Source organism: Camelina sativa, chromosome 8 (genome assembly GCF_030686135.1).
Source record: "Camelina sativa cultivar CO46 ecotype springtype chromosome 8, ASM3068613v1".
Classification (NCBI taxonomy): Eukaryota; Viridiplantae; Streptophyta; class Magnoliopsida; order Brassicales; family Brassicaceae; genus Camelina; species Camelina sativa.
The window spans coordinates 3,716,587-3,740,945 of NC_141887.1; the positions used below are offsets into that span (position 1 = coordinate 3,716,587).

The following is a 24,359-nucleotide window of genomic DNA, read 5'->3' on the forward strand; positions in this document are numbered from 1 at the left end:
AAAGGCCCAATTAAAGCCCATTACATTAACATCAGCTCTCTCTCTCACAGCTCTCTCGAGTCTGACTGAGCCAATGGCGAACACCTTAATGGCGACCACACGACCACACGTTCTTCTCTCTTCCACAGGAGCGAGCCTTCGTCTCCTGTTTCAATCTCCTAAGAGACCCTTCGCTTCGTTCTCAGCACCTCTCGTTGTGAGAAGCTTTAACTCAAGATGCGTAAGCGCCGTTTTGCCGCCGTCGTCGTCGATTTACATCAACAGAGTTTCTAGGGTTTCTTCTGGGTTTGGAGTTGTGGACATACGCAGCCGTGATTTCAGTACCAGATCCTCTCAAATCAACGACGCTGGGTCTATTGACCTAACCCTTATGCAATCCATGGAGCTAAAGGTTAGATTTTTAATTTATTTCATTGGTGGTGGGTGTGTCAGTGTCAATTTTAGCAACATCTGTTACTCTCAGTAGCTCACAAATGTTGATCAAGATTAGGGTTGTTATGAATCATTAATGAGGGAATCTTGTCACGCATATGATTACAAGGTCGATTCGTTTTGTAAGGTTTGATCAACACATGTATCTCAACATGATGAGTTGTTTTATTTTTTGTTTGCTTGGCTCTGTGGCTGTGCAGATTAAAGAACAATTGAATGCTGAGTCGGTTACTGTAACGGATATGTCTGGCGATGGACGTCATGTCTGGTACCTACTCTGGCTTTTAGCCAGTTTTATCTCCCCCTTTATGATTCGTTTGTTACACGTTGCTCAATTTGTGTTTGGTGTAGTGCTTGTTGAGTTTGTGAGACATAGAAACTTTCACTTTCATATACTAGATAAGTTCTTGTAGCTTTGATCGGAGTTGGGGTTTCTAAGTTAGTACTTAATCAAGAACTGGTCTTATCAGCATAAACAGAGTAGATATGAATCGAGATTTAACTTGTCGTATTAGATTTGCTTCTATGACTTAACAGCAGAGATTGCTTAATGTCTGTTTTGGTAGCATCAATGTGGTATCATCGGCTTTTGAGGGACAATCTGCGGTGAACAGACAAAGGATGGTCTACAAAGCCATTTGGGAAGAGCTTCAGAACGTAGTTCATGCCGTTGATCAAATGACTACAAAGACTCCTTCAGAAGTTTGAAATGAAGCCTCAAAGTTTGAAACATTAAAATGCCTTTCAATATCTATTATTAGTATTTGATTAGCAGCGGACAATGCTGTTTGTTTTAAGAAATAATTTATTAATTGAAATACATTTTTGGATCTTTTTCTGTTTCTTGTAAGTACTTTGATTGATTCTCTTGCGACTGGCAACGCATGTTATGCATTGGAGCGGTTGCGATTACAAATGTTGACATCTTAAATCGTTATAAATTAAAAAAAAAAAAAATTTAGTGTTTGTAGTAGTGGAACTTCTTCGACAAAACCTTGTTATCTTTTAGTGTTATATATGATTGATTATGGTAATAAAATATTATCTTATAAAAAAAAGTTAGTACTAAGGAAAAAATTAAATTTCAGATACACTATTTTTTAAAATATAAAAATCAGTTGTGTTATAAAATTAAATCTGATAAAAAAAATCATAAATTTAATTTGACGTCCAGACGAGGCAAATCAAACTGATGACCTCACATATCCTAAACCATTTTCTTTGACCATCAGAAAAATGAAACAATTTTATAATCATGAATTTAACTCGTTTTCATATTTAATTGATCGCTATCACCTATGTTTTCGTGTTTTTTATTCAATGTTTTCTTATTCTTCATATTTTTTTTTGTCATTTTCATTGTCAAATTTTGTGTTAATTGTCATCGTAACTTTTACCGTTTGGTTATTCGTTATACTTTTTTCTTCTTCTTCCTCGTCAACTTCTTCACATTCTTCCACTGAAAAACCTTTTTTTAGACTACCACACAACTTGTTAACCCATCAAACTCCAATAACAAAATCATTTCTTTTCTCATAAAATTTATGAAATTCATGATTACCAGCATAGTCAACACATACACCCAATTATTGACAATTTTATCCATATACTTATTTGGTTTTAGATCCATGCGTTTAGAAACTTCTCAAACCAAAATCCTTACTTGGTTTATAATATTTTAAAAACATAATAACCTATACTAATAATTATTTATTTAATATGAATCATATAATTTATAGAAATATGAGTACACTATAAAAACATATTAATTATAAATAAATAATATCAATTATATTATATCATCAAATAATATCAACCATATCATATTATCAAATAACCATAACCGTATATAACAGTAACCCCTTGAACCGTAACCGTATTTAAACGTAACCGTTTAACCATTTGTTAAACGGTTCTGGTTAAAGTTACAAAAATTTCTAACCATAACTGATGGTTAATAAATTTTAACCGTGACAACCGTAATCCTGGTCATGCCTATGTATAGCTAATAAAACATGTGTGTTTGTCGTCCATCTTTCTTCTTTAAACCTCAAAATTTGACTCAAACATCAAATTAATGTCTTGCGATATCGATCCTTCTTCCTTAAACCCAAAAATAAAAAATTAATGAAAGAATATCAACTCATCTATAAAATCATACACAAAAATATGTTTTATAGCTCATAAGAAATAAAAAGCACAAATATAGATAAATAAGATAATTTATGTTTTGCATCAATATTTATAATATTTAAAACTTTTAAAAGGTTCAAATTAATTTTCAATATTTATAATATTTTAAACTTTTAAAATTTAAAACTTATAATATTTAAAAACTTTTTAAAAGCTATGAACTTTTAAAAGTTTAAATATTTATAATATTTAAACTTTTAAAATTTTTAAAAATTATAATATTTTTTTGAAACTGTTTTAAGTTTTAATTTGATCAAATAAAAAACCAGATCAAACCAAATAAAAAATTTAAACTTGGACGCCTGATAAATCAAGCTTTCCTACTCATTCGTTGTTAGAAGCATATTAATCTTATTTATACTGGTTCTGTACCATTGTCTAAAAAATTTCTAGCCGATGTGGGATATTATGCTTAGTTCTTTGATTTCCATAAATTTAAAATTTTCCTTTTTCTAAAAAAATCTGTAAATTTAAAAAATGTTAATGAATGACATGTCAAATCATGATAGGTTGTTTAACATAATTTTTAATATAGAAAATTATGGAAATTGTATAAAATGTTAATAAGTGATATGTCAAATTTCTATTGGTTGTTTAAAATCCTATGTGGACGGCCTTAGGAGCTTATAGCTCCTACTTTTTATTAGTATATATGTTTATCATATCTAAATTTTTATAGGTGATAGTATATTATTAACTAAACCAAAATATATATTTGGAATTGTGAAAATATATTTCTATGTATGAAGAAAGGTTTTTTTTTAAAAAAAAAAATCTTTTAAGTATGTAATCGGTTTTATGATTAACACATGTTATACATTAGAGCGGTTGTGATTACAAGTGTTTGATGTTTTAAATCGTTTTTAAAATAATCAAATCAAATTTAGCGTTTGTATTTTGTGATGGTGGTGATTCTTTTTAACAAAACCTTGTCATCTTTTATCAATTATTATAAGTATTTTATTTAACAAATGTATTAAAAAACTAAAATATATTTAGATGATAAAATATATATATATATTCTTAGATGATAAAAAAAATATATATATATATATATATATATATATTCTTAGTTGTAATAATATATTTATATGCTTGCTTTCTTTTTTGTTAAAGTATATATTTATAACTAGATTATGACCCGCCCGATGTGCGGGTGTAGAGTTAAAAAAAAAAAAATTAACAAAAAAATATAAAGTAAATACTTTTAGTAAGTAATTATCCTTAAAAGTAAATAGATACATTGAGGTGTCCAATGTGATATTTGGTGTAAAAAGTGTGACTCCGCAGTTTAGACTATTAATCATGTTTTCTTTGAATGTCCTCACTCGTGTGAAGTTTAGGATTTATCTCCGACTCCTGTCTCGTCAGAGGGTTTTCCATATGAGTGATCTTGATCAACTTCTACAATTATCATGGATTTTATGGGCAATCTGGAAGACCATAAATAAAAAGTTTTTCAAGGTTTAGAGATCGAGGCGAATGATATAATTGCTCAGGCTTTGGGCAATAAGTTAATTTGGGAAGAGGCGCTCTCTTTTACGGCGGTCATGTCAGCTCCATCTCCGTCTTTAGATGTCCAGGTTTCTTCACCTTATTGTCAGATTGATGGTTCTTGGAAAGCAACCAATGTGCATTCAGGATTAGGCTGGTGGTGTTGTGTTGGTGAGGAGCGAACCTTGCTGTTGGAGGCCAAGTGTCTAAGACGAAGTCTCTCCCCTGCATTCGGAGTTAGAAGCATTGTTGTGGGCCATGGAGCGGATACGTGCTGCAGGGATCGCTTGTCAACATTTCGAGACTGATTGTGCTAAGTTATTCACTATGGTGCAGTCCCCTAAAAATTGGTCGTCCTTCTCCAACCTGCTCGATGAGTTTAACTCGCTGGAGTCCTTCCCACTATTCTCTATCTCTTGGATCCCGCGTGCATCAAATACGAAGGTGGATTGTCTTGCTCGTGCTTCGTGTTCTCTTATCTCCGAAGTTTCTTTTGTAAACCCCTTCCCTCCGCCTTGGGCAACTAACCGAAGAATTTCCTTTTAACTTATTGTTTGGTTGGAAAAAAAAAAGTAAATATATACACTTTTACTTAAAGAAAGTAGTTGTACATGAGTTCAAATTTATTAAAATAAAATAAAATTTAACAAAAAGTATATACTTAATTTTCATAAGTAAATACACTGTATAAAAGTAAAAAAGATAAACTTTTAGTTATTGAAAATAGTTGTTTTTTTTTTGTTGCTATAATACATATTAATGTATATTCATTTACAAATCTACTATCTACATTACTACCAAAAGTGTATTTGTACACACAAATATATTTTACTGTTAAAATATACTTTTTAGGCCCTGTTCGGAAGCATGTCGCAGCGACAGCAGCTGGCGACTGGTTTTTTTTTCCTTTTCTTTTTCTTATATGCTAGTTTTGTAATTATGAGTATTTTAAGGGTTATAACTATAATTTAGAAAAGTCCAACAAAAGTATCGATTTTTATGCCGGAGAAGAAGACACAAGTTACAGATCTGAAAATTTCTCGGTGGCTTTTAAAATCCAGCGACAGTCGCTGTTTTCAAAACAAAGCTTGTAAAGTGTCGCTGTTTATTCCAGCGATTCCAAAATCTTCAAAATCAAGTCGCGCAATAGAAATTCAAGGGAGATGAAAAGCAGATGAAGGAGAAGGACAAAAATTATGTCTCCAGTCGCTGTCGCTGCGACCTTCTCCCGAACAGGGCCTTAGTCTTTACTACTATCAACAAATTGTCTTTATGAACACATTAAATAACCTATTATATGTCTCTTCACTTTAACATTTTTATAGTTACAAAAACACATACGTTAATCGTACATACTCCTATCTTATATATTATAATTGCAGTCTTTTTGAATAAATTATTTGATTGGTTGAAAAAATATTAGACGATCTATTTTTATTTTATTTTTTATTTTACTTCAACAATCTTTTTCTTTATGTAAAGATGAGTGTTTACATTTTTTTAGAAACATTAATTAATTGTATAATTTTTACAATCATTTTTTATCTTATATAAAAAGTAATCATTTTTCTTGTAAAATAAGCAACTTAAAATTATAATAAATAAACAATATTATAATTTTGAATTTTATGATATATATATATAGTTTCCTTATAATGATATTTTCTAGTTTTTAAAGCTGTTTAAATTTTATAATTTTCCTGTGATTGCCTTTTAATATTTTTAACTTGTTAAAAACAAACTTTTGTTTTACATTTGGAAGTTTATAAAGGTTTTTTTCTTTAAAAGATTTTAAGTAAAATTAGGTTTTACTTTTTATATAAAACCTTTTTATGGTAGGTGTTAAATTTTTATATTTTTATTTTTAAAATTTTTTAATAATTTTAGAATTGACATATGTCATCATCTGAATGATACAATTGACACTTGTCACGATCTTATTAATGAGTAACTTTGATATCAAACTTTATATAATAAGATTTTATATGGTTGATTTTCTAATTTTGTATCTAATCGTAGATTCCATCAACTAGGCAAAAAGTGTCCCGCAAACCTGGATTTTGTTTATAGCCATTATCAGCTTTAACACTCACTTCACTTCGTAATTGTTATAACCCGTCCATTTTCTCAAATTCCCACATCCGTAGTTACATGAACGAACAGTTTTTGTTTTTTGTCGGTTCTTATATTAATATTATGCGACTACAGCTGAACTTAGTATTGTTTAGTAAAAATATATAGTAGTAGTACAAAGAGTTGTATATTTTAACAACTTGGAGCAAAAGTTCATTTAGCTCCAATTATTACAAGTACACAGCTTTGGAAACATAGTAGACACATAGATAACACAGCTAGCCCATCATGTGGTTTTTACACAATGAGTGGTATTTTACAAGGTCTAGAGAAGTGAAAAGGAGAAAATGAAATAATGAACAGTGTGTAAACACAAAGATACGTTCATGCCTTCATTTTCACAACGAACATAGTTACATAGATAACAAAAATAGATTTATTCATATATACATATTCCTGTAGAAAAACACTACTTGAATATTCTAAACCACACAGCACTTTATCACCTTTGTTATAGTTCTTGTTGCGGGGATAGCGTTTACATCGTCCAAGTTTTGTCTTCTCGATGGACCTGAAGGTGGAACCAGATAACACTCTACATTTTCGGTAGGGTTCCGGTCTGGTGGTACTGGTAGTGTTAAAACATTTCAGGAACCTGTGTGTTTCTCCGGTAGTTTTTCCATGAAGGAGGAGAAGAAAAAGAAGTATCGTTAGTAATAGTTGTGAGAGAGACATTGCTAGAGACTAGAGAGAGAGAGCTCTTGTAGAGAATAGTTGTATATATAGAAACAATAACAAGTTTTTTGTGATTTTGTTTTTTGTTCTTTAAAAATTGTTTTTGTAACGCTTGTAACTTTGAGCAGAATTTAGGGGTTACAAGTGTTTGTGTAAGTAAAAAAGCAACTCTAACTAATGAGAGTGACTTAAGTTACTTTGCTTTTTCATTCTTGAATCGAACCTTTTCCTGACTTCTTCTTACTTATAATTGCATTATATATTTTACTAGTTTACTAGAATCACTGCAAATGAATCTAGGTTTTAAGTTCAAGTTACAAGTTTTTTAAACATTTGGTTTTCAAAGACAAAACTACATAATTAGTATAATCAAATAGTATGAGTGGAATAATCAATTTAGTACGGATAAGCTATATACTGTTTTGGTTTCTGTATGTGTAGCCTTGTAGGGCTTTTAATTAAGTAAATTTTGTACGATTAAAAAACTTTAATACTTTAAGTACAAAAAGAAGTGATATTTTTAGAAATTATCAAAGCATAAATTCTAAAATTTTAAAGCATAAACAATAAAACTTTAATTCCACTCCAAACTCCATCCTGGAGCAAGAAAATCATCTTTATTTTCAACTACAAAAAGAGTAATGAATAGTTTTCATCTTTACTGAATCTCACTCTGTTAGAGGGTTGATATTTTTGATACATAAAATAGTTTTTAAATATGAGATATTTTCATTTATAATTAAACAATGATTATTAGTTGTCTAGCAATTAAATTAAACTATTTATAAAAAAAATCAAATGGTTTATCATTTTAAGAAAACTAATTATCTAAATAATTTTAAATTTTAAATGCAAAAATGAAATGAATCTAATTAACTCAGTTTTGTGTTTTTATGCCTTTTATTTATCTATGTTGTGACATGTAATTTATTTGATAATATATTTTTAGTGAAACTAATCATTCATTTGAATTATTGCTAAAAATAAAAAAAGTGGGTAAAAATTGTACTTTCGAAAATTCAGGGTGTTATTAAATTTCAATTAAGTAAAAAAATAATGGATTAGGTTTTTTGGATAAAAATTGAGCAATGGATTGAGGAAGAGCTTGCCCCATTTTAGAGTAAAACAAATAGAGTAATTGGTTGGAAATGCTCTAAAAATATGAAATCGTTAACCATCCTAAAACTTAAAGTCATAATCGAATTTTTTTTCCAAAATGTCAATTATCTAAGAGTTAACCTATTTATATATAAAAAAAATCTTGATAACTGCATTTTCCATGCATTTTAATTGTAACTCTCAACTTATTTTAAAATCTTATATATCGTTATTAGACTTAGAATATTTGGATAATATTTTGAAAAAGTTATTGGTCCAAAGTTTGATAGATTCGAGATTTTAAATGCTGAGATAAATAAATAAAACTTGTCTTATTCGAATCGATTTGTCAGCGATGGTTTCGTGTCTGAACTGAATCATTAGAACATCAGAATAAAATTATGTCAATAATTGATATTAAAGATTAAATTTTCTCTTTACGTTTCTTTTCTTTGAACAATGTTAAAGTCCAAAATTTGAGGATTATTCCGAATCTCCTTCCATGATAAATCTATCGAAAACCGCAGATCCATAATAAATGCAAAATGTGTCAAAAGTTGAATCTTCCAACGACCTTGATGTTTTTTCTAACTTTGAAGTTGTTGCTGCTTGAATTTTTTTTTTGACTTTTTTGAGTGATGATCTCAATCCACACCCAAACGCAGGCGATATCCACTTGGTCCCTAACATTTTGATGTGTTCTAAACAAGAACATCCTCGTGTTGGTCTTCTATCATAGTTACATTTTTCGCTCCATAAAAAATTTTAATATTTACTTTTTGTTAAGTTTGTCTATCTATTCGAAATCCGATAATTAAATATTTTGTATTACTTTATTTTTGTTTTTTGTGGATGTAATTGGTTTGCTTTAGTTTGATTCATATCAGTTGAATTAAATTAATTTAAGTTGAACACCCTGCATTACTATTAACTTTATACTCTCTTAAGCCAAATTTCAGTTTTCTTATTGGTAAACTAAAGTACTAGAGACATATTTGTCCAAAAAACAAAAAAAAACACTAGACACATATAATAAAAGGTTTTGGGCATTTCCGTGAAATGTATAATACTTCTGGGGTGATTGTATAATTAATGCTAAATTCTTTTTGAGTAGTATTTGGAAGAAGAACTCAGAAGATACATACATAACGAAGCGGTTTGGGAGAAGATGAAACTGTTCGACGCGCACTGTCACCTTCAAGACCCGAGGATTATCACCAAAGCTCCACAGCTCATCTCTTCCGCCGTAGCTTCCGGCGTCTCTGCCTTCGCCGTCAATGGAGTCTCCGAGGTTTTTAAATTTGTCAGATTGATAGCTTTCGAATTATACAAGCTTAAATATGTTTAATCAAATCTTGGTTTCGTTTGATTTGGTCTAGAAAGATTGGAATTTGGTCAGAGATATGGGGGTTAAATACCCTTCTGTTGTTCCCTGCTTTGGGATCCATCCATGGTACGAGTTGTGTATAATATAGCTTAGCTACAAATTTACAGGTAAAGTTTCAAACTTTATGATCTCTTTTGGTGTGTTTGTGGTTGAGTTCAGGTATGTAGCAGAGAGGACTCCTCATTGGTTTGATACATTGAAGAGTTTGTTTGAGACCACTCCTACAGCTGCTGTTGGAGAAGTCTATCTCTTGTCTTCTCTTAATCACATTTGATTTGAGTTGGAAACCCTCCTTGAGATATGTGTTGGTTGAAACTGCTTTTTTTTTTTTTTTGAACAGATTGGTTTGGACAAAGGGTCTAAGGGAAAGGAGATTGATTTCTCAGACCAGGTTTCAGAATTGGATATCAGACCTTTTGCTTGCTTAAATTGTTTGTGATGGCTTCTGATGCTAAATACAGCATTTTTAATTGCTCAGGTTACCGTGTTTCGTCAACAGCTCGAACTTGCAAAGGGATTGAATAAACCTGCATCAGTTCACTGTGTCCGTGCATTTGGAGATCTGCTCGACATAATAAAGTATGATCTTTTGCTTCCTGTACATAACAAAAGTGAGATATTATTGAGTGTTCCTAAAATTATGAAAATGTCTCTTTATGATGTGTTCTTATGTAGTGTGATGTGATACCTTAATACGCAGATCTATGGGGCCTTTTCCTTCTGGGATTATCCTTCATTCGTATTTAGGTTCTGCTGAGATGGTTCCTGAGTTTGCTAAGCTCGGTGCATATTTCTCCTTCTCTGGTTTTCTTATGTCTATGAGTGAGAAAAAAGCCAAGAAGATGTTGAAAGTGGTAAAATTTTCATATTTCTCTACACCGATTCACAGCTTTAAGGTGGAATGGAATCTTGATTTCAGTACTTGGTAGGTTCCATCTGATAGGATCTTATTGGAAACTGATTCACCAGACGCACTACCAAAGGCAGAGCCAGGTAGTCTCTACTTTGTAGAAGGAGATCCTTCTTTACCCGAAGAAGAAAAGTCAGCTCAGCACCTTGATTCGGCTTCTAGTGACTCGATGAAGTTGTCCAAGGAAACACTTAATCACCCGGCTAATATTCATATCGTACGTTGTTGCTTTGTTGATTCTCAACTGATCTTCTGTTTCATAGAACCATGGAAAATTAAGACCCTGATCAGTTATGGTTTCAGGTACTTGAGTATGTAGCGCGGTTGTTGGACATGAAGAACGAAGAACTCGCAGAGCTAAGCTATCGGAATGCTGTTCGATTGTTCTCTTATCCAGGTTCCAAGATGCTCCTTGAGAAAGGTAAAAATGATTACTTTTAGTTTGTCTCTTCACATCTTTTTATTGGGTCCTGAATCAACTTATTAATGAAACATAGAATAAATTTGTGTCTTTAGGTACTGGTGATGTCTCTGGCCACAGTCAAAACCAGTCAGCAACACATATCATGAGTTCTTAATGTATTATAGTGTTTCTCATCACTCTGTTATGAGGCTTTGAATTTGGACTTACTGTATCAGTGTTATAATAGATTAATAGACAGACAGTCACACTTTTCTGATTGTGTGATTTGGAAGAAGAAGAGGCCTATTCTAATTTTTAAGTATAACCCCATATACAGTATGAGTTTTAAGAATTATTCATAGAAGTGATAATGATGGCTTTGTGTGATAAAAAAAAAATCATTTTGTGATGATGTGATTAGAGTCTTTTGCGTACAGTTCCTTACTAAGAAAAAGGATTTAATCTTAATCTGTAGTAGTAAAATTGTTTCAAATTTGCTATATAAACTAACTAATACATTTTCCCCGGAGAATCCCACTTATATCTTAACCTAATCCTATATTTCGGGAAGAGCCATACTTTTCTTGATAAACTTTTAGTGTTCTTTCTCATTCAAGAGTTCTTTCTGAAACTTCTGTTTTTGTTTCCATTGTTGCAGAACACATGAGAAACTAAGTACTCTGTTTATACAGAAAATTCACAAATCTATTATCCTTCAGAAAAATTGAAGAACTGCTATCAAAAATGTCAGATTCAGATAGGAACAACAACAACGAGAACAGGTGAGATTTCTTAGTCTCTTCTATTTCAAATTATAAGAATCATTTCATATTGATTTTAATCGATGATCTCCCTAATTACAATGATTGCTTGAAGGAATTCAGTGTCAGCATCATCTGCACCGGATCTTCATATCAACATAAAGGCTGTTCCATTTCATCTTCACAAAGTAAGTTTCTAAAAACATTCATCAAAAAAAAAAGACAGAACAGAGATATTGAGTTTTTGTTTTTGCAGGAAATGTTAGCAAAGAGATCGTCACAAGTGAGGTTATTACTCGAGCGAAACGAGATGGATGAGCTGCGTTTGATCCTACGAGATTTAGAAGTCGACCCTGAAACCTTTGAGCTTGTTGCTAGATTCTGTTATGGCCTTGAAGTCAAGTTTACCTCTGATAACATTGTCTCTGTTCTCTGCATAGCGTATTACTTAGGTATGAATGAAGAACAAAGCTCTAATAACTTGTTGGGTAAGGCATCTGAGTTCTTAGAGCAGCGAGTTTTCCCGTGCTGGAATGAGACAGTAAATGCTCTTCGTTCAGGGGACAAGAGTCTTGACAAGCTAGCTGATGTTGGACTCGTCGATCTCTTCTTTGATTCTCTTATTGAAAAGGCTTCATACGATCCAAGACTCCTCGGTGAAATGATCAAGAACAGGGAAGAGCAAAGTGATGATTATAGACCTAACCCTAGGAGACGGTTGTTTGTTAAAGATTGGAAATCAGAAGATTTGATCACAGTTCCGCTTCGGTTATATGAACCTTTGATGATCCGAGCAATAAAATCGCGCAGCATTCCCGTGGAATACATCGTTTTATCTGTCTGCAAATACGCAAAGAAGTGGGTTTTTGATGCGGAAGAAAGCCAACTAGGGCAAAGGAGAGAAGTAGTTGAAGCGGTTGAGAGGCTTTTGCCACATCCGAGAGGGCTACTCTCTTGCGAGTTCTTATTCGAATCGCTAAAACATTCGATCTGGTTAGAAGCTAGCTCCGAATGTCGAAAAGGATTCGAGATCAGAATCACCAAACAGCTCGACATGGCTAGACCAACAGATCTCAAGATTCTATCTCGAGGATACAGAGAAAAAGCTGAGAGTTTCGAAGATATGAGTCTCGTTAAAACCGTTGTCACGAGCTATTACAGTTACTATGCCAATGAAGACTGTGAAGATGTTTCACATTTCAAGAAAGTAGCGAAACTGTTGGAAGAGTTTCTGTTCTTGGCTGCGAGTGAGACTTCTCTGAAGCTAGAAGCGTTTGTGGAGTTAGCGGAGATCACAGTGGCTAGTTCGCAAGGCATTTTGAGATACGCGGATGGGATTTACAAAGCCATTGATGCTTTCTTGGAGAGCCATAGATACTTAACTGAATCAGAGAAGATGGAAGTTTGTAAAGTTCTTGAATGTAAGAAACTCTCTCAAGAAGGATGCGACCAAGCCGCGAAAAACCAGAGGCTTCCTGTTAGAATCGTTCTTCAGGTTTTGTTTGCTTCTCAGCTTCAGATACGTGATACAGTGGCTAAAGAGATCAAGGTTATAGAAGAGAAAGTAGACGAAGAAGGAGAGATTGGGGTTTCCAGCGATGAAGATGAGATGGAGAATATGAGTAATAATCTGTTAGGCCGTGAGATTGAGAATCATGAATGTGTTGTTCATCGTTGGAAGAAGACGAAGAAGAAGAAGAAGAGTAATAAGCCAAGTGTGTGGAGACAGGTGAAGAGAAAATTTGGTTGCTTGACTTCATCTTCTTCTTCAGTTGATGCTTGCACCTGTGATGTCAATAATAATAAGAAGAAGAAGAAGATTCATCATCACTACAAATAAATTAACTATTGATTACAGTCCGTCCAGACTCAGATCTTGTTCTTGTTTTTGCTCTGTTTGTTCTAGTTCTGTTTCTGACATTGGAGAAAATGTTTTTTTCAGTTATGTTTTTTTAATTTATGAAAACCATAAGAGTAACAAAAAGTAAAGCTACAACAAAAACAAATTCTTCTATGGGTCTTTTCACATGGTATTTAGTTCTTACTCAAAAGAACAGCTTTCCTTGTCTCACACGTCAACGAGGTTTAGCTTTCTTCGAAGCCTCTCTCTTTCTCTGTTCATTCTGGTAACACAACCCGATAAAAACGATCATGTATTGATCCGTGCGCTAAACATTGATCATTACAGTATATCAGATCATTTGTTTGCGACCGAATGGAGTCCTATCGCAATCCTCATCAATGCTACTCTCATCATCGCTTCTTGAATTCGATCTACGAACTTCTTGATCTTCTTGGATTCGCATATGATTCTGAATCAAATTATTAGAACTACCCTCGTTCCGATCTTCCTCTTCTTCTTTTCCTCCTCCTCCTCCTCCTTCTTCATCACCAAGAACCACCACATTCCCGAATTGCACGTGCTTCTCACCTTCCCTAGGCGAATTCCTCAGCGCTGGATCCGAAACTGACGTTGCGGTGACGTTTTCGGGGGTCTTGTTGACATTCTTCTCCGGATCACCTTTCTCCGGATCGTAATTTGCGACGCTCTTGCTAACGGAGACGGTGCAAGGCTTGAGGACGCAAGAGTAAACGTAAGCCAAGAACCAAAAGAGCCAAGGGACACCAACAAAGAACATACCCGCTTGTAGAAACAAAGGGTTCGGATCAGACTGGACCAGGTAAAGTCCTAAAAGAACTCCTCCTGATAAGATACATGAAAGAAACAGAAGTGTGACAATGTATATTCTTGGATCACCTTTTCTCTGATCCATTCGAATTCCCGACCACTGGATCTTTGAAAACAATACAATAAGAATTTGGTTTCTCTTTTTCTTTCTTTCTTTCTTTTTTCCTCGAGAAGATTTGTGTTGAACAAAAAAAAGTTGGGTGTAACAGAAAACTGAAAAGAGCGCTTAATGCGGACTCGGTTTTATTTATTGACTTTGTTTTTTTCTTTCTTTTTTTTCGCTAAATTATTACTGCAAAGAGTCTTTTATTTAGTAGAGTCGTTGTGAGGTTGTTGGAGACTTTTTTACGCTCTAAGAGTGAAAATAGGAAATGTATAACTTATTAGTAACAAATTTAGTTCGAGAAACTATGGTTAAATTTTTTTTTTTCCCAGTATGATTGTTGCGGTTTGATTAATTATCTCCCGAGTCATTTTGTTTTAGTGCTGATGATAATATACCAAAAAGGCCACGTAAAATAAATGTATATAAAAAATTTAAGACTTATGTTATCGACTTGTCGTGCTATCGACCAAGATGCGACGAACGTTCACGATGTCTAATACATGAGCTCCACTTTTTTTGAAAAAGGTTACTTAAGATTTTATTTGGTGACACAACGTACAGATCTTTTGTTCATCTATTTTATTCACATTTCTAGCAACAATCCCCACAACCGTCTCTTTTCTTTGTTCACATTGAATTGAATCCAAAAACATGTGTCCTTTTAAAATGTCAAACTTATTAATCACGTACAATTAGCATAAGTTAAAATTCAGATCTAATGAAACAATTTTGTCCTACTAAGGAAACATATCCTTGTTTCTTAATTATATTTCAAATTCAGATTCTATTCTTGGTCTTCCTAGCTTCAGATCTTAGGTCAACTAAGCTTCATTACCTCAAACTCAACAGTCGTTGACGAGAAAAAATGTTTTTTTTTTAGTTTCTAACATCATTGGATATTGATTTTATCGCATCCTATATGACTGGGATTTTTTTTTTATCAGGGGACTTTCTGAGTGACCTAAGTATAACTCGGATGAATGCACATTGAACTTGGTACAATTGCTCGAGCTACGAATAACAAGAAGTTACACAAAAATCATGTTAAACTCTTACGTTAATTAGCATGAAGGGTCGTCATTTAGTGTTATTTGTTGTGTTTGAGCTCAATTGTTTTAAATATTGAGAGTTGCGCATTCATTATTAGAAGATGGCGATGGCCGATCGATGGGGCATATATATAACTCGGATCGAGTATCAAATTTTACCTCAAGTCTGTGAGCATATAAATTTTGTTGACCTATGTTAAACAACATATGGTGTGATGCCTATGCTTTGTCTAGTCACATTTTGTGGTTATATCTATTTCATGTAGGACAGTAAGTAGTCTCGCTTTTCAACATTGCAACAGTTCTTTAACAAAGTCAGAAAACACAATACAAACAAACGTACAAATTCAAACATAACTCTCACAAGTCACAAAGTCACGACAACAACAACAACAAAAAAACCAAACCACTAAAAACGTAATATTGCGAAGTGAGCGTGTATGAGTGGTTTGCTTTTATACACGCTGTATAAAAGCAAACCACTCATACAGTCATAGGCAATCGAATTCAAACAAATCGAGAAGTAGGACACTAGCTAAGGAAATCAAAATTTGTTATATATATTCGTTTAAACCTTATACATGTGAATGACATTCTTTCCAGACATAATTCATAATCCAAGAAGATCAATGATATTTAGAAATTGAAAAATCTCATTTGGTATTTACGAGTGGTAAGTTTTTATTTGAGTTGGGGTCCCAAAGGACCTACAACCCTGCAAATGTATTCATCGTTTTATGCTCCGTTCGAAATCGATGAGCATACTAACTTGTTTTGCATGTATTATTAAAGATTCTTCTCTGATCACCAACTTTTCTTTCTGTCAGCATGTTCTTTTTGGATTATACGTGATTTTTAGTCAACATGTTCACATTTATGATTTATCCCTAGATCGTCGATGATGTATGAAGACAACAAGCTAGCTATTGGAGTTCCACCATGGGTAAACATTTCGTCTCTTTTTAGTATCTTTTTAGGTCATTTCATTGTTAGTAATCATAAAATCACATTGTTTTTTTGTAGTGGATGTTCCATAAATTCAGGAGGAGGGAGACAACAAATTACATAAAATAATGATTATTTTTTTCTTAATCTTCAAAAAGTGTTTACTATATCAGTAAAACATTTACTAAGCACAGTATTAACAAACAAAAAAAAGAGAGTCAATGATATTTAAGTTTATGTTCATAGTAACATTTACTTAAAAATAAAAAGTAAAACAAATAAAACGTGTTTTAATTTAATTGGGTAAACGGTAATTTCTCGATCTATCATACCTCGAGAAAACAAACCTCCCCGTCGATAAACTCCTCACCACAAAACTCGAAACTCCGCTTCTCTCACTCCCCCCCGCCGTCGTCGTCGTCGTCTTCCCGTCGTCGTCACCTTCTCCCCTTTCCTCTCTCCGCCGCGAAGTCCCGACGCCGCCGGTTTCTCCTCCGTCTTCCTCCTCATCATCAATCTCTCTCAGCACATCAGCGATCGATACCACTACACCAGAGTCCAGCGACGTCGATCTCCGAATCGGCTGCGACTCTCCATCCTTACTCTCCCGTCGTTGCTCCTCTGATCCCGATCTACCGTCATTACTACTCCGAGATCCGGTTTCCAGATCTTCGATCGCAACAACAACGGAACCGAAATCGAAATCACCGGTTTGGTTTTGAGAACCGGCTGAATTCGAATCGATTTCCGATTCCGGTACGGCTCGGTTAGCTACAACGACGACTGAGTCATCATCATCAACCGCGGTTGTGGTGGTGTGAGTGTGATGATTAACTCCGGTGACGAAAGCGCGGCAAAGAGGACAGTTAGAGTGAGATTTCAACCAAGTATCAATACAAGGAAGATGAAACGCGTGGTTACATTTCGGCAACAGTCTCAAGCTCTCGTTCTCTTCGAACTCACTTAAACAAACAGAGCAATCAGAACCATCGACGAAACCATCTCCTTTTCTATATTTGTAAACCGTGATTGATTTGATCGTAGACTCGTTGAGACCATCTCCGGTAGTATTGGTGTTGGAGAGTCTTTGCGTGGAAGAGAAGGTACCTTCACCGTTACGATTGTTGTTAAGGTTAAGAGTAGAAGAAGTATCTGAGGAGTGGTGGCGATGGCAGTATTTTGAGATGAGAGTGTAGTAGCTGACGAGGATGAAGGCGGAGACGAGGATTCCGATGAGTGCGATGAGGAGAGGGGAGAAAGTGTTGGAGGAAGAGGAGGAAGAGTCGTCGTCGAGAAAGAAAGAAGGAGGAGGAGGAGGGAAGATGAGGTAACACCATTGAGGGCAGTAGATGTTGCAGACTCCTTGAGAGCAATCGTTGTATGAATCGTATGGTGACCATGGGTTAGGGTTTGACATTGAACCCATTTGTTTGTTTGTGTTGCAGAAGAGAGAGAAATGGAGGACGAAGATGAAAGAAGATGAAGAGAGAGAGTTTTGAGGTGGAGTGTCACTGTCTCTCTCTCCAAAGAGTGTATTTTTTTTTTTTTTTTTTTTTTGAGTTTGATTAATATCTTTGGACAATTGGATAAATAAGTGGTTTATTTTTTGAGTTTGATTAATATCTTTGGACAATTGGATAAATAAGTGGAGATTATTTGTTTAAGATTTAAACAGAGTTTAAAATTTTTTAAATGTTATGTAGAATCTACCGTTATTAGATTTAAAGGTATTAGTTTGTGATTTGTAAAAAGTTATTTAAAATTTTAACAAATTTGAGTTATTGGATTCAAACTTTATTAAAGTCATTAAAATTTTTGTGTTATTCAATTAAAACAAAATAATCTACAATTGTTAATGAATTCAATTATTATGTTATTGGTTCATGATTTTAGACACTTTATTTACAAAATAAAGTCATGAAAGTATCACAAAAATACATGAATTGTTTAGACCATTTTACAAGATTTTAGAAAACTAATTAATAAAACTCAATCTTTAACAATCTTTCACTTATTCACTTATTCACTTTTAATGATTTTGTTGAACTCTTCAAAAATTTTTATAAATTAGAATTCAATAATATTAACTTTTAACTTTCTTTTTTTTCTTAAAGATATGTCTGGATGTTTATTAATATTGTTGTACATGTTTAACATCATTTTACAACTAACTTTCTTTAAATAAATAAATTTTAAACCTTAATTATTTATGTTGAGGTATTTAGATGGTCTCGCTTTCGTGAAAAGAATGATTTGGCCTAACCTGTTGTCTCTTAGGATATATATTAACAAATACAATGATCTCTTGTGTACAATATGGGAACTAAAAATTTAACCAAAGAAACACAAATATACATGGAACTAAAAGGTTTAAAGATAGCTGTTACAAGTTTCATTTTTATTTTTAAATGTCTTCTAGATAAGTAAACGGGCAATTCACAAAATTAGGAGTAGATAATACATTTGTCGTGTGTGTATATCTTTAAGCATTGTCGTAAGGCGTTTGAGAATGATATATAGTAGATATATATATGATAGGTCTGATGATACTTATCATGTTTTTTTTTTATTGTTTGGTAATGGGTGAAGTTACGTAGATATAGGGGTTAAGTACCTTTCATTTCAAGCATACCATTTGTTGGTGAACACGACTACCTAAAGGAGTCTTGACCATATATTGGCCACCTGGTAACTGCTAATCATTCATGTAATTTTTAATATATTGATCGTTTGGTTGGTTACTTATTATATAGTGTCCGTTGTTCGAAAGATATCCTAACCTACGAGGCATTGTAATGTTCATTTTGCTCTATTTTCTGAGCTTGTAATCCTTTTTTTTTTTTTTGTGTTGGGATCTTGATAATCACAATTCACATGGCATGAATTCAATATAACTCGAAAAGAAAATAAAATAAAAGCTAAACACCATGAATACATGATAACAAGAATCGACCACTGCATTACAATTTACACGTATGTATATTTTTAAGCGCATAAAGTATGAGATTCACCTGCCTTAGCTCAGGGTCGGTCATGTGAGGCACTGACTCTTTTAGTATAAAACGATATGAATATATAAACCCACGTGGCTAAATGTATGTCTTAATTTGTATTTGGAGGGGGGAAAAGAACCATCTATTTCAAACCAACCCAAAGATGCGAGAGCTAAACAAACATATTTAATTCGATTTCTAACCAAATCTATGTATCAAATGCTAAAAAAGAAAAGTATTTAATGATAGGTAAGTGTCTCTACCATGGTTTCAAAATTGAGTTTTTATCCTTTGGGAAGTATTGTTAACCAACATTTTCATATTTTAACCAAATATATACAAAATGACTACAAAACAATATGGCAAAATAACAAAAAAATCAGAGTACAAAGAAAGAGAGTGATATCCTTGTATGTTTTTAGAGCATTTGAAATGTAATGTTGTACATACTTTCATCTTTTTTCGAGTGGACATGAACACCAAATAATTGAAGTGATGTAAAGAAGAAGATAACTTTAATTGTTAAAGGGCAGTAGGAATTAGTAAGTAAATAATCAAACCTTTGGTTATCAGTTATATAATATATGTCACGTGGTGACGAATGCCAAATAGCTCAATGTATTACTATTATAAACCGTGAGGGTAAGGGAAAAAAAAAAGTTTCCGATGCTTCAACTTGAGTCCAAAGTTACTGTCATCTCTCACTAATTATTCCATTAACGAATAAAAATTACATTTAAGAAAAGATGAGGTTGAAAGATAGACTAGAATCTAATCTGATTACTCACATCGAGGAAGTAGTTGAGGTTAAGTCGGCATTAAACTTTGTCTTTTTATGCAGTGATCTGTCCACCACATTTCATCATTCCCACGTCCACCTGTGTTGGTCAGGTCGGCCAAATAAATATAAAATAGGCCCAATATAAGCCCATACAATAATACCGGAAAAAACCGGTTCGGTTTTCTCAAGAATTCTCAAAAACCGTTTCTTCTCTAAATCGAAAGCTGGGATTAGTAAGCCCCACCACCACCACACTGCGATCGGGGAAGAAGCCATGGAAATTTCCCGAGCTCGTTGTCTTCTTCTTCTGATACTCTCCTTTTGTTTCTTATCATGTGCTTTGGCTAAATCTCCTCGTCCTATCTCCGTAAGTATCTCTGTGCTCGACTCAAATCTCTAAGCTCCGTTGCAATATGGTTGCTGATTTTGCGGTAGGAATCAATTTTTTATCTATTTTGTAGGATGTAGAGATCAGGCAGAAGAAGAACGAATGCTATGCTGATATAGAGAGGTTAGTTCAGAATTATAAAGGAATTGCTTTTTTAATGCTTCTGTTGAGAAAATTTTCTTGATTCTACTGATGTGATTAGGTTGATAAGGAACACCATCAGCTTTGAAAAAACTTTTTTGTTCTCTGTGTTACCCTAAGATTGATTCTTTGGTTACTATCCTTACAGATTGGGAAAGTTTGTGGCTTGATTCTTGGTTGTATTGTGATTCATTGTAGAACAATTTGGCTAAACTTGTGAATTAGTTAAGAAAATTCTTGGCTTTTCTTTGCTCACTTTTGTGTGTGTTTTGTGTTGTGGAATTACAAACAGTGGGTTATGGGGTTGGCAATGCAAATCATCTGCAATAGCAAAAGAGAATTGTGCGTTGCGATGCCTTTCTCCGGTTTGCTATGAACTCATTTATGAGAGTGATCCGGTGAGACTTTTTAAAAACGATGATGATTATGATCATGTTGAGTTTTCTGTAGATTCTGTATGCAATGTCTTTGTTTTGTTGTGCAGCTTGAAGAAGGCGAAAAAGATTTGATTAGAAGCCAAGAGTACAAGTATTGTATGTACAAGTAAGGTTAAAGCGAACAATTCTCTTTTTGGTTTTGCTACCACTTTTTGGAAACTTGACAATCATTGTGGTTCTCACTTCTCATTAGTTGAGGTCAATAGGAATGATTGGTGATGTGCAAAGATTTCTTAAAGGATATGAAACATCTGTATATCGATCTGTTTTTTTGCAGGTCATCAATCGGGGAAAGCTTAGAAGGTGTCCGAGGCAGCTTTTGATTGTATCAAAGAAGAGAGTTTGTCAATGAAGACTTTTTTTTTCTTTTACCTTTGCCAAAACTGAGCGTAGCTCTTGAGCTTGAGAGACCGATAGTATTCTGCTCTATCAGGTTTGAAGCCATATAAGGCTTTGATTGTTGTTACAATTGTCAATTTTTGCGTATAGGGTTGTTTATATGAGACGTTTACGTTTATGATTGCTAAATCCATCAAATCTTATAAACCATTGTACAAATCAAAGTCTAAGACTTGCATTCAGAAACGATGAGAGATTTTACTTTTAGAATGGATTTGGTTAAATAAGTTTGGCAACACGGAAACAAAACAAAAATGCTGAAAAGAGTTACAATTCTTGAGATCAAAACACACACCTAAAATGATTTCTAACAAATACAAATCATCACATTCATGGAGTAGGATTGAATGATGCAATGAACGCAGCCCCTTTTCAAGTATGGTCAATTCGTGAAAGTTATAGACGCTCGCCTTGCTCACGAGCAATTGAAGCAGAGAGGATTCCAAGATCTCTATTGAGAACAGTCAATGCAGCTTCACACTCAGATACGATTCTGGTTACAGAAGAAGGCTCTCCAGCTACTGTCCCCGATGATCCAATGGAAAGTGCTGCATGTGAGTCTCTTAGGTTCTTCAAGTTTCCTAGGAACTGTTGACAATACACAACTCATTTTATTCCATTGTGTTATCAGAATCAGGTATAACTGATATGGACTTGATCCGGCTCTTGAACACAGTTATCAACTAAAGTTACATCTGCCGAGAGCTAGTCAATATAGTCGATACAACGAAGCATATTATATACTTCCAAGTATTAAGATAGAAGGAGACAATTAGGTACCTTTAAAAGCATATTATATGCTTCCAGTAAACGGTTTGCAGCAGGACCAAAACCATGAAGCTGAGGCACTTCCATCATATGTGTCCATGGACGAATTTCCTGAAAAAATCCAAACATAGTGATAAGGATATAGCGGCTTATTTTTCAGTTTCTGGAAAAGCTAGTCAGATCAAAAGTTAGAGAGACATAGCACATTTTATGTCTACAAGAAAAACGCTTAAGTTAAACATTTTGCTTCCAGCTGATTTAGGTTGATAGACGGAGAGAATTATGAGTTTGAATGAAAAAGAAATACCTTTGTGTAGATTGTATTGAACGCCCTAGCAGTTTCAAGAAACGATTCTAAACGAGCCCTTAGTTGAGATTCCACTTCAGTATATTCTTCATCTGGGTTGTAAGCATGCTGAAAGGAAATATCAAGCAGAAAAAGACATCTTTAATGAAAACAATCTGGACCTAGCTGTTAAAAAAGACAAGATTGAGGCCTTATATCAACAAGTCAATAAGTAGTAGGAATTGAGTTTGCATATACGTACATATTACAGTAATTAGATTATGAAGTTCAAATCTTGGATACATCAGAACCAAAGCTACTTATAAAGAGATATAGGAGCTATATGTTAAACAATTGGTATATGCAGTTTACAGGTAACGTGCGATAAGCAATAAATTAGGTGAAATATTTCAAGTCTGACGAAACAGCAAATTGGTCCAGTGAGCTCTTTACTTCAGAGTCAAAACAAAACACACCTTTGCTGCCAAGTCATCGACTTTCTGTTGAAGATTAGAGAGAATCTTGGCCTGTTCTGAAAGTTTTGTCTCCAGTTCTGAAACATCTGGTCTGCAAAGAAACTTCCATTAAGGAACATAATGTCACTACATCTGCTGAAACATGAGGCAAGAATCTAAGGACCTAGGTTTGCATGTACAATAGTAGTATAACTTAAAAAGCTTGATCTCAAATGGAAACTCTAAGACCAGATAGATCTGGAAGCATAAGTAAAAAAAAAAAAGGATGTAAAACTGGCACCAAAACACACATAGCTAACCCTTGTGGCTCATAGTGGCTAAGTTTCATATGTTGATTTGGAAAACTAAGTTTACATTTACAATTCATCTGTAAAAGTCCATTACCCACAATCACTAAATAACGACAAAAGGTGCAATAACTTGGAGATAACAGGAGAAACTAGTTCTTACAATGGATATATCGACTGGATCTGCACATCAGCAGGGAACAGTTTGCATTCCTCAGAAAATATAAGAGACTGTCTCTCTGCAATAGCATCTATAAGCTGGATATCTTTGGCAACCTGCTCATCAATACTGAAGAATAAGCAAAATCATTGTTATGCTCAAAGAACAAGACAAACTATAATGTAGACGGGAATTAGGAAGATAACAGACTACAAAATTCTACTCTAATGATAAAAACTGGCGGATGATATCAGATACAAGTGAAATATCTACCTCCATTCTGGATTATCTGAGAAGAGGCTTGCCTCCACTAAATCAACAATATTTCGAAGCATTTCCATCCGATCTTCATAGGTTCCATGTCCCTAAAGCAATGATACTATTATTGCATCGTGAAAGTCTAAAAATTTACAAATCTTTGATCGTTGTTGAAACAAATCATGGAACTTGAGCAAATATAGGTAATGAAAAATCCAGTAAGTCTAGATAAAAAAAAAAAAAAAGGAAGAAGATGATCTAACAATCTAAACAAGCTTACTTGAATGGCTTCTATATCGACAGTTGGTGTAATCCCCAAAAACTTTGCGATCTCTGCCAAATCTGAAAACGAGATATCACTTTACTCATCAAAACCAATAGACATACCCTTCCCACAAGTACCAAAATATCAACGGAACTAAGCAACATTTCTATCAATCAAGCAATAATGGAAACATAGTCTATATGATCAGATAAAACACTTACACTGAATACGAACAGTTTCTTCATCACGAACCCCAGCATCTCCTTGGAGATTTTGCTGTGAGAAAGGAGATTTATCACCTAATAACCTACAAGAATAGCCAAAAGAAGAACAATTAAGTTAAACCCCGTATAAAATCTCCATTGTGATTGCAAAAAAAAAGAACCTAAATTTATTGTATTTTGGCAGGGGAGACACAAACTCCAAGAACAGAGCTTTCAAAAAA

The 24,359-nt window shown here is 33.7% G+C and overlaps 7 protein-coding genes across 16 annotated transcripts; 4 read left to right on the forward strand and 3 right to left on the reverse strand.

Annotated features, from left to right (window-relative positions):
- Nucleotides 1–4: 4 nt before the first annotated feature.
- LOC104706054 (protein BOLA4, chloroplastic/mitochondrial-like) lies at nucleotides 5–1,264 on the forward strand. Its single transcript, XM_010422182.3, has 3 exons — nucleotides 5–391; nucleotides 633–700; nucleotides 999–1,264. Exons 1-3 carry the CDS (start codon nucleotides 74–76, stop codon nucleotides 1,138–1,140), a joined length of 528 nt encoding a protein of 175 aa, XP_010420484.1. The 5' UTR covers nucleotides 5–73; the 3' UTR covers nucleotides 1,141–1,264.
- Nucleotides 1,265–8,723: 7,459 nt separating this feature from the next.
- LOC104706057 (uncharacterized) lies at nucleotides 8,724–11,449 on the forward strand. 7 transcript variants are annotated; one of them, XM_019228308.2, is made up of 9 exons: nucleotides 8,724–9,316; nucleotides 9,405–9,478; nucleotides 9,572–9,653; nucleotides 9,753–9,803; nucleotides 9,891–9,991; nucleotides 10,113–10,266; nucleotides 10,342–10,539; nucleotides 10,626–10,743; nucleotides 10,839–11,020. In XM_019228308.2, exons 1-9 carry the CDS (start codon nucleotides 9,194–9,196, stop codon nucleotides 10,898–10,900), a joined length of 963 nt encoding a protein of 320 aa, XP_019083853.2. In that variant the 5' UTR covers nucleotides 8,724–9,193; the 3' UTR covers nucleotides 10,901–11,020. The 7 variants fall into 7 exon arrangements, with proteins under 7 accessions (XP_019083853.2, XP_087318732.1, XP_087318730.1 ...); XM_087462606.1 differs by lacking the exon at nucleotides 10,839–11,020 and adding an exon at nucleotides 11,384–11,449 and having other exon boundaries at nucleotides 9,120–9,316; nucleotides 9,409–9,478; XM_087462604.1 differs by having other exon boundaries at nucleotides 9,120–9,316; nucleotides 9,409–9,478; nucleotides 10,614–10,743.
- LOC104706055 (BTB/POZ domain-containing protein At5g17580-like) lies at nucleotides 11,384–13,492 on the forward strand. Of its 2 annotated transcripts, none has more exons than XM_010422183.3 (3): nucleotides 11,384–11,507; nucleotides 11,602–11,674; nucleotides 11,743–13,492. In XM_010422183.3, the coding sequence occupies exons 1-3, from the start codon at nucleotides 11,470–11,472 to the stop codon at nucleotides 13,324–13,326; spliced, it is 1,695 nt and encodes a 564-aa protein (XP_010420485.2). In that variant the 5' UTR covers nucleotides 11,384–11,469; the 3' UTR covers nucleotides 13,327–13,492. The 2 variants fall into 2 exon arrangements, with proteins under 2 accessions (XP_010420485.2, XP_087318727.1); XM_087462601.1 differs by having other exon boundaries at nucleotides 11,399–11,507; nucleotides 11,610–11,674.
- LOC104706058 (uncharacterized) lies at nucleotides 13,383–14,370 on the reverse strand. Its single transcript, XM_010422186.2, has one exon. The coding sequence runs from the start codon at nucleotides 14,258–14,260 to the stop codon at nucleotides 13,679–13,681; it is 582 nt and encodes a 193-aa protein (XP_010420488.2). The 5' UTR covers nucleotides 14,261–14,370; the 3' UTR covers nucleotides 13,383–13,678.
- Nucleotides 14,371–16,391: 2,021 nt separating this feature from the next.
- LOC104706059 (RING-H2 finger protein ATL52) lies at nucleotides 16,392–17,944 on the reverse strand. The gene has a single exon (XM_010422188.3). The coding sequence runs from the start codon at nucleotides 17,699–17,701 to the stop codon at nucleotides 16,571–16,573; it is 1,131 nt and encodes a 376-aa protein (XP_010420490.3). The 5' UTR covers nucleotides 17,702–17,944; the 3' UTR covers nucleotides 16,392–16,570.
- Nucleotides 17,945–20,219: 2,275 nt separating this feature from the next.
- LOC104706060 (uncharacterized) lies at nucleotides 20,220–21,561 on the forward strand. Its single transcript, XM_010422189.3, has 5 exons — nucleotides 20,220–20,416; nucleotides 20,511–20,560; nucleotides 20,871–20,976; nucleotides 21,063–21,121; nucleotides 21,293–21,561. The coding sequence occupies exons 1-5, from the start codon at nucleotides 20,324–20,326 to the stop codon at nucleotides 21,336–21,338; spliced, it is 354 nt and encodes a 117-aa protein (XP_010420491.1). The 5' UTR covers nucleotides 20,220–20,323; the 3' UTR covers nucleotides 21,339–21,561.
- Nucleotides 21,562–21,592: 31 nt separating this feature from the next.
- LOC104706062 (AUGMIN subunit 7) lies at nucleotides 21,593–24,274 on the reverse strand. 3 transcript variants are annotated; one of them, XR_015564263.1, is made up of 8 exons: nucleotides 24,136–24,274; nucleotides 23,930–23,991; nucleotides 23,665–23,756; nucleotides 23,395–23,520; nucleotides 22,945–23,046; nucleotides 22,490–22,597; nucleotides 22,195–22,293; nucleotides 21,593–22,002 (listed from the first exon to the last, which is right to left on the reverse strand). XR_015564263.1 is itself a non-coding variant. In XM_087462608.1 (8 exons), exons 3-8 carry the CDS (start codon nucleotides 23,668–23,670, stop codon nucleotides 21,811–21,813), a joined length of 609 nt encoding a protein of 202 aa, XP_087318734.1. In that variant the 5' UTR covers nucleotides 23,671–23,756; nucleotides 23,930–23,991; nucleotides 24,136–24,274; the 3' UTR covers nucleotides 21,593–21,810. The 3 variants fall into 3 exon arrangements, 2 of the variants coding, with proteins under 2 accessions (XP_087318734.1, XP_087318733.1); XM_087462608.1 differs by having other exon boundaries at nucleotides 22,945–23,035; nucleotides 23,395–23,507; XM_087462607.1 differs by having other exon boundaries at nucleotides 22,945–23,035.
- Between the last annotated feature and the right edge of the window lie 85 nt (nucleotides 24,275–24,359).